Raw genomic sequence first — 9,374 nt, 5'->3', positions numbered from 1 at the left:
ATGAGAATAGCGTAGCTGAATTCGATGTACCTAGATCGACTTACCGCGACATCTTCATGGTGGAGAGTCAACTGCTCCCGTTCCCCTGTCGACTCCGCCTGCACCTCTCGACGCGGTGGAGTACAGGAGTCGACTGGAGAGCACTTGGGGATCAATTTATCATGCCTAGACGAGACACGATAAATCAACCCCTGATAGATCAATCTCACAGTGTCGATCCCCGCCATAATGTAGACCTGCACTAAGTATCTACAGATATTACTGGTTGGGAACTGTTCTCTGTTTGTTCATTTGAATATAATCACTTCCATTCTTTATTTTGTTCTCCTCTATCATATGCCCCCTTATTTGTCCCTTCTCTTAACTAAACCATCCTGGGCATTTGAATCTGTCCGCATATGGCTTCCTCCCCTGTCTCAGCTATCCCCTTTACATCTGCTATATGCTTTATAGAGACTGAATGATGCCCAGGTCTTTTCTCGGAGATGTGTTCCAGCTGGGATGCTTCCCCAGAACATGTTTGGCAAAGGTTTAGATTTTTCCCATTCTCACATTTTGAACAACTGGGTGAATGGGGAACTCCCTACAGCACAGACTCTCTAGCCTGGGTTTCATTGCCTGAATGAACAATGATGGATAACCAGTATCCAAACTCATGTTTCCTGATGGAGCCTATTAAGTTTTCCCAGACAACAAAGTGTAGAATTACTGATGCATGGAGGACCATAAAACATGGAATTGGCATTAGTAGGGCCAGTTGTTCATAATTAATTTCTCTGAAATTATGAAATAATGAAAGTGTCATTTTTCATTGTGTGAAGGGCAACCAATCTGCTTCACCCATGAGAACAGCCCTCAGTAGTGCATGTAGTGTCTCATAATAACATTATCTCTCCAGCCAGGTATTTGTACTGCAACCATCACCCTTGACCCTGGGCACATACAGGAAGTCATGGGAACGTACGATACATGCAGGTGACACCATTCTTCATCAGAGTTGGACACCTTCGCCCCTCCTCCATGTCAGATTCCAACAGAACCGACTTCATCAACCCCTCCACCTTCATCCTGCTGGGCATTCCTGGCCTGGAGGAAGCCCATGTCTGGATCTCCATCCCCTTCTGCACCATGTACACCATAACCATCCTAGGGAACATCACCATCCTCTACATTGTGAAGAGGGAGCCAAGCCTCCATTGGCCCATGTACTATTTCCTCTGCATGCTGGCTGTCACTGACCTGGTCCTGTCCACGTCCATCCTGCCCAAAGTGCTGAGCATCTTCTGGTTCAAATCCAGGGAGATCAATTTCAGTGCCTGCCTCACCCAGCTGTACTTGATTCACTGCTTCATAGTGGTGGAGTCTGGAATCCTCGTGGCCATGGCTTTTGATCGCTACGTGGCCATCTGCCATCCCCTGAGACATTCCACCATTTTGACAAACCCCGTTGTGACCAAGATTGGCCTGACTGTGGTACTGCGTGGCAGTATGCTCGTACTGCCCTGTGTCTTGCTGGCAAGGCAGTGGCCATATTGCAGAACCAACATCATCCCACACACACACTGTGAGCACATGGCTGTGGTGAAGCTGGCCTGTGCTGACATCCGTGTCAGTAGTTACTACGGTGTCTCTGTGGCAATCTTGGTGATGGGTCTGGATGCGCTTTTTATCACCGTGTCCTATATCCAAATCCTCAGGGCCATCTTCAGTCTCCCCACAAAGGACGCCCGACTGAAGACTTTTGGGACTTGCATCTCCCATCTCTGTACCATCTTAGTCTTTTACATCTCAGCTCTCTTTGCCTCCCTCACATACCGGTTTGGCCAGAATGTGGACCTGCATGTCCACGTTCTCATTGCCAATGTCTACTTCCTGGTGCCCTCCATGCTAAACCCCATCATCTACGGAGTGAGGACCAAACAGATCAGGAACAGGCTGCTACGGCTCTTTACTCATGAAGGGATCTAAAATTTTCTTCTGATGCTCTGGCTCTCACACCGAGTTCAATGAAGATCTGGAAGGTGACATGGTGCTGGGCCGTACCCTGTCCTGACCTTACTGTGAGTGGTCAATGTGACAAACTGATAACTTGATCCCTGAAGCCCTGCCCTCTGCCCAACCTCTTTCCCCAAGGTCCCACCCTTGTTCCACATCTTCCCGCAAGGCCCCACCCACTTTTGTGACTCTTCCCCCAAGGTACTGCCCTTGTCATTCACTCCTCTCCTCCCCTCTCCCCATCCCTTGCTGGATCATCTCCACCTCCCTCTGCTCTGGGGTTAGGATGGGAGCTGCTGCAACCTGACAAGGAGCCTGCAAGTGAGTGTAGCCAGGACACACAGTTGGGGCTGACAGCTATATAAGGGAGTGAGTGACATCATCTTGTGTTCTTCTTTCATCACCCAAGAAGACTCCTGGAAACACCTGAGAAACAAAGACTGAAATGGGGGAAGTGCTGGACCCAGGCTAAAGGGATTTTTAGCCTGTGAATGGAACACTTGGGGCTTCCAAACTGTAAAGCAAGGGTAGCTGGCCCCATAAGCATCTGCTGCCTACTTGTATCATCTCTTAGGGTGAGAATAGGTTATTTATAACTAATCTGTTTAGCATTTTAAATTTAGTTTCTGTGTTTTGTTTATTTTCTATGTAATCTGCTTTAATCTCTTTTCTATCCCTTATAATCACTTAAAATCTATCTTTTGTAGTTAATAAATTTGTTTTACTTTATCTAAACCAGTGTGGGAGTCATAATTCAGAGACAAAAGGCTGCTATATATTCCTCAACATATTGAGAGTGGGGGCAAATTTTATGAGCTTGCAATGTACAATTCCCTGTGCAAGCCAAGATCGTATAATTTTGGGTTTATACTCCAGAGGGGGCTTGTGCCTGAGAAGCTGGAAGGTGCCCTAGGTTCAGCCTTCCCAGGCAGGAGCTGGTCAGAGAGCCTGTCTACGTGTGACAGCTCGGTGTGTCCCTACCCATAAGTATGCTGGTGAAAGTGCAGGCTGAAGCCTGGAGGACTTTACAGCTAGCCTCAGCAGTACAGTAAGAAGGAGCCCAGGCTGAGAGTTGGGATAAGGATTCTGAGGCAGGCGGGGGATATTGTGCATCATACAGCTTGTGGGCCCTAAAGTTCAGCTACAAAGCCCTGAGCGAAGAGACCATCGTGTGGCTTATGTCTTTAGCATTCAGCTCCCTTCAGTTCCTCCTAGTTGGGGGCTTGAAGCAGGCAGGATCCTTTCAAAGGGGACGGGCTGGGAGCCGTTTGTCCTGAGCCAGGCTTCGGGAGCAAGGCAAGGGATCAATTTGGAAGCTAGGAGGACAACAGCTGAGAGAGGTTGAAGGATAAGCCCGAGCTTTAGTTGGGAAGCCAGGATGCTGGGCAGAGGCTGGGGTGGCTGCAGTAGCTGATAATGAGGGAGATAAGTGGCACAACTTCCATTCATCCGCTATTTACACACCTACAGGGCACCATATCTGGAACTACAGGGCACCCATTTCCCAGGGGCTGAAGCTGAGTCTAACATACGCTTTGCATGACGCTTTTGATCTCTATATCTGGAACCTCTTTAGCTAGGCTGTTAGGCAGCATTTGTGACAGGGTCCTCCCGGGGTTCCATCTGGAACTGGGGTACCACTCAGCCCCCTGACTCACCAGCCTGGGCTCCCTCTAACACTGTACTGCTGTAACAACCTACAAAGATTTCCACTCTGCACTTTCACCAGCATACATACAGGTAGGAACACACCCAGATGCAGTTACAAGGAGACTCTGACCAGCCCCTGTATGGGAAAGCTTCTCCCAGCTCCTCAGGCACACCCCCTCCTCTGGAGTAAAAACCCAAAATTATACCGTCTTGCGCTGCATGGGAAACCATATGGCGTAAACTCATGACAGTTGTCACCTCCTTCAATGTGGAGAGGAATATGGAACAATGTTTTGGTCCTGAATTTTGATACAGCAAACTAAGTTTATTAATTACAAAATATAGACTTTAAGATATTTTAGTGACAGCAAACAGATCCAAACAGATTAACTAGCAAATAAGCAAAAACCACAAACTAAGCTTAATATACTAAACAGATTGGATAAGAATACCAATTTCTCACCCTAAGAAATTATACAAGAAGGCTGCAGATTCTTAAGAGGCCAGCTGCCCTTGCTTTACAGCTTGGAAGCCCCAGGTGTTCCATTCACGGGCTAAACATCCCTTTAGCCTGGATCCAGCACTTCCCCCAGTTCAGTCTTTGTTCCTTGGGTGTTTCCAGAAGTCTTCGTGGGTGGGGAGAGAAGAACACCACATGATGTCACTCCCTGCCTTATACAGCTTTTGCATATGGTGGGAACCCTTTGTTTCAAAGCTTAGTTCCCAGACTGGTCTGTGAAAAGACACTGACATCTGAAGATGCAGTCTAGAGACATGTGGTCACATCACATGTCTTTGTAGAGTCATAGCAGCCATTAATTCAAGGCTGCCGGGAAGGCTCCCCAGGTGGGGGATAAGCTTCTCCTAAGGCCTATTGTTGTTTCCTAATGGCCCATTGCCCTGAATAGGCCCTTCCCATCCAGCTATCTAGACTGAATACGTCTTGTCTAGTGGGTGTTACCCAGGTGTAGTTCCATTTCAAATACAGATACATAGCCAATATTCATAACATCTCACACAAAAATGATACACGCATGCAAATAGGATAATCATATTCAGCAAATCATAGCTTTTCCAATGGAATACCACATGACTTATCTTGCATAAAATGCATTATAATTATGTCATAATCACGTCATAGTAATATCACTGTGGAGAATATGGGGTGCAGCGTCACAGCATTATCCTCGTGTCATGGACTGACTGAGCCATGTGCAGCGATCAAGTGATTGACCCAAAACCACACAATGAGTCAGTGGCAGAGCTGAGAACAGTGAATCCTGATCCCCCACCCCACCCCAGCACCATTGCTCTGGCCATGAACTTCCATAGCTCCTCTGGGTTTTATTAGACACACTGAGGCTATTTGTGTGTCGTGATCAATGGAGTTGCCGTCCTTCTTAAACAGGAGGAATTTATTAAAGAAGCAGCTAAAAACTACAGCCACAAAACAGGTTTCCACACAGTTCAGTCTTCAGCCTTGTCTTGCTTGTTTACCAGGGACCACACACTGCCTGGAACTCTACACAGTGCCTAAAGGCAAACAATGTGCTGCAAGGAACCCAATCACTGCAGCATGTGACTCTGCAGCTCTAATTAGGGCTTTTGGGTGGCAGCCCACTGGAAATAATAACTAGTCACCTGCATTTCATACGTGGAGAGGCTATGATTGAGAGCGAGGAAGCGACTTGCCCAAGGTCACCCAGCTAATCCATAGAGCTGGGACTCTACACTTCTCATTCACTGGTCTCTACTGACACTTTATCTCTCGTTAAATGATTTGGGCCAAATCCTCAGCTGGTGCAAGTGGGTGCTGTTATCGCTTTGAGGGTTGACAGGTCCTTGTCCCCAGGTCAGGCCCAGTATTATTCAAATTATTCTATAGTTGGGACCCCCGATGTGCACAGTAACAACATTCATGTGATACAAACTCTTTATATTTACAAATATGGCTTATTAATACATTTAGCACAGTCACAAACACCCCAGCTTAGTAAGATAGAGATATTACAGAATGTACATCTGCACAACCATATACTCACACCATCCCTTGTAGAACAACCTGAAGTATTCGCCATCATCTTCCTCATCACCTTTCCCATCATCACTAGTGGCCATCCTTCTGGCCCCTCCCAAGGTCCACATCTCCTTCTCCTACTGCCCCTAGGCTGGGATGCCACTTTTATTATATGTTATGCTGACGCCGTTATGTTTGATGCATATTCCATAGGGATCATTCCCCTTTTCCTTATTTGTATTTCCTCACCTTATTAATGTTGGAGTGTCTTTTTCCTACAAGTTAGCATATCAATGATCTCAACTTATTATCATAGAAGTCAATTTGTTACCATGGCCTTTTTGTGGTTAGGTGTCACATTTGTTATTTCTGTCCTAACTGGTTATTTCAGGTTTTTCCAAGTTGTGGTCTACCTGTTATGTTTAAAAGGGTCAGAAATTAGGAAAGCCCCTTTGCCAACCTGTTTTAACACATTGTATGTGGAATTTATGCTTTAGCTTATATATCTAGGTGAAAGGTCCCAAACAAATGTGGCCAACTTTTGTTATCTAGGTGAAAGGTCCCAGACAGATGTATGCTAACTTTACCTTAGCTCAGCATAGAGGATGTGGCCTATAAGTCCCTTGCCTTACAGAGAAACTACTTTAATATAAATCTATTATAACCTATTATGATAAAACAAATAATCAAGACCATAAGGCAATAAGAAATCCATAAGGAAAGATATAGGCAAGCAAGCATGTGAGCCCTATAGGCTACAGTGCAGCCCCAATGAACTCAAGGGAGGTCTCCTGAAATAGAGAAACGTCTGTGTGCATGGACTGTACAAGCCAGGCTGAGAGAAACTATGGAAGGGATTGGCAGCTAGGGACTTGTGGACTATGTTCTTGGCTCAACACACTTCTATTTCTGCTGCCTCGGTTTCCCCATCTGTAAAAAGGGGATACCCCCTGGGAGTAGTGAGCAATAGTCTGTGAAGCACCTGTCATTGGTGTCCATGTGTCTCTGTGCCTCAATGGGACACCAGTGAGGATGCCAAAGTCAGGACAAACTGCTGAGAAATCAGGGAAACTCACCCCACACTGGTGGTTGTTCTATCATTAGATTATACCAAGCCAGTAACAAACATAAACTTCTTTTTCACCACACTGGTTATCTAGAAGCCAGAAATACAGTCTCCCGAGGCATCCCAACCCTTGGCTCACCACATGGACACTGGACTCAATGATGAGCAGTCAGTGAAAACCAATTTCACCGCATATAGGGTCCTTCTACTCTCAAGGGACCAGCCACTTTACCCAATAATCCCGCTGCTGCCAACTAAAAGTTTAATAAGAAAAGAAAAGAAGAGTTATAAATGGTTAATAGATCAGATACAGCCAAGTGATTTTTAATGTTCAGAGATATGGATCACAGAAGTACAGAAATAACTTCTAGCTTGCAAAAGTCTGTCTGGAAAGCAGGTTGGGAGTCATCAGTCCATGTTCAAAGCTTCTTTGTTCTAAACCCAGTGCATGAGATGGAGATGTCTCAGGGGTCTGTCTATCTATATTTTCAGTCCTCTGAATGGAATTTTACAGTCCCAAACAAAGCCCCCACAAGGTGCCTGGAAAATTACTGGCCCAAATGGGAGTCCAGGGTCACATGAGCATACCCCATGTCCTTACAATGCTTTGATTTCTCACATGGGCAACCATTGACCATATGCTTGCAGAGGCGAGTTTCTTCTATGGATCATTGTGAGAACTAAGTGTCGTTGTTGGCCCTCAACACATAGGTGCCTGGCCGTATCCACCTGGGGGTGTTACCCAGGAATACAACACACGTGTAAGATACCTGTACATAGCCAATATACATAACTTCAAACACAAAGATTAAACTGGATAATCCTATTTAGCAAACCATAACTTTCTCAGGGGCACCTGACATGACATGCTTTGTACAAGATTTGTTGCAATTGCATAACCATGGTAACAACAATGATAAAAATGGTCATATTCAATCATACAGCATCACGCCGTGTTCTCCTCCCACAATGGTGCTACAGCCGCTAGCCACCTAAGGAAGGGACATTGCCCAGGTTTGAGCAGGGCAAGCAGCTGGGACACAAGAGCCACTGGAGGACGGGAAGAGCAAATAAAAACCTCCTTTGCTGCAGGAAGCCTGGTCCTTTTACAAATAAAGGAGGAAGGAGTTCTTTGAAAGTGAGAGATGGACCTCTGGGACCTTGGCTGTTTCCTCCAAGCATCGCCAGCCAGCCCCCTTGGCTTCGAACAACTAAAGCATCTTCCAGAAAGGTGCCCAGGACTAGAGCCACAAAGGCACTCGGGTAAATACTGAACATAGGCGCCAATGCCAGGGGCACCATTTCAGATTTTGGAGGAGGGAGTGGGGGGGACAACTTAACCAAGATTCCTGGGGTTATTTTCTACCGCATCAATAGTCCACAGTCACTTAAAAACTAGCCGCAAAGTATCCCAATCTATTTATTAAACATTTTTTTAATTAAATGATGGATGTCAACAGCATATAGAGCTATAACAAAGAAATCTTGGCAGCCAAATGGTACAAATTGTTCAGAGTGGCTTAGGTTTATGTTCACTGATGGGTTTATACAAATCATTATGATAAACAGAAAGGATTGAGTTGGAAGGAGGTGTCCGGTGTGTTGCTGTAAAGGATTTGAGAAAGTAAACATCCCCTCCAGGAAATTCACTGATCGTACTCAAGTTTGTGAGACTCTGCCACCCTCAGATATGTTAAACGGGAAGTACAACAGGAGATCAGAATATTTACCAGCTGGAAGAGGAGATACAGCAGAAAGCTTCAAAATGGCTGCTTGAGGGTAGCAGGTGAGGGGCAGCAGCTCCTCAAAAGGTATCTGGGAAAAAGAAGTGCAACCCCACTCTGGGGAGATGTGGTAAAATCCAGGCATTCACAGAGGAATCGGTGTTTCTGTGTCAAAGCAGATGGGCCTGACCCAAAGCCCATTGTAGGCAAAGGAAAGACTCCCACAGAAAAGGGAGACTAAATGGCCACAGTGAGGTATTGCCACTCACTGCAAAATTAGAGAGTTGGAAAAAATTGGAAAGTTTTAGTGTAATTTAAGCAATATGTGTGGTGGGGGCAGCTCAAGCTTGTTTCTTCACAGCAGAGGACGACCCCAGGTTTTCTATTCTGAAGCACTGCTCTTGCAGCCAGGAAGTGCTTTATTTTCTTCATTTATCTAAGTGTAGATGCTGAAAAAAAATCAGTTCTACAACTTTTAATTCATTTCACGTTCCACATCTGAGTGCTCCATCGTTTGGGTTTCAAACACTGCCCAGGAATCTTGGTCCAAGAACTATTTTCAGTCAAATACTTAGCCTTTTAAAAAAGGGTGTGGAACCTTTGTGGTAGTCTATGGTTTTATAGCTTTGTTTGTCTTTAGAAATAAGTTATAGGCACTGGAACTAGGGATGCTGGGGGTGCAGCACCCCCGGCTTGAAGTGGTTTCCAGCACAGATCGGGCCAGCACAATGGTTGGATGATCTCTAGGTCAGGGATTCTCAATCTTTTTTCTTTCTGAGTCCCTTCTTCCCCCAAAAAACAAAAAGGAGGACTTGTGGCACCTTAGAGACTAACAAATGTATAAGCTTTCGTGAGCTACCGCTCACTTCATTGAATGCATTCAGTGGAAAATACAGTGGGGAGATTTATATACACAGAGAAC

At 45.6% G+C, this 9,374-nt stretch overlaps 1 protein-coding gene across 1 annotated transcript; it reads left to right on the top strand.

Annotated features, from left to right (window-relative positions):
- The first annotated feature begins 1,020 nt into the window (after positions 1–1,020).
- LOC140914057 (olfactory receptor 52M1-like) lies at positions 1,021–1,968 on the top strand. Its single transcript, XM_073351048.1, has one exon. The coding sequence runs from the start codon at positions 1,021–1,023 to the stop codon at positions 1,966–1,968; it is 948 nt and encodes a 315-aa protein (XP_073207149.1).
- Positions 1,969–9,374: the final 7,406 nt, after the last annotated feature.

This window comes from Lepidochelys kempii, chromosome 1 (assembly GCF_965140265.1).
Source record: "Lepidochelys kempii isolate rLepKem1 chromosome 1, rLepKem1.hap2, whole genome shotgun sequence".
NCBI lineage: Eukaryota > Metazoa > Chordata > Testudines > Cheloniidae > Lepidochelys > Lepidochelys kempii.
Note: the sequence above shows the minus strand (reverse complement) of the source record. Positions and strands in the feature narration are given on the sequence as shown.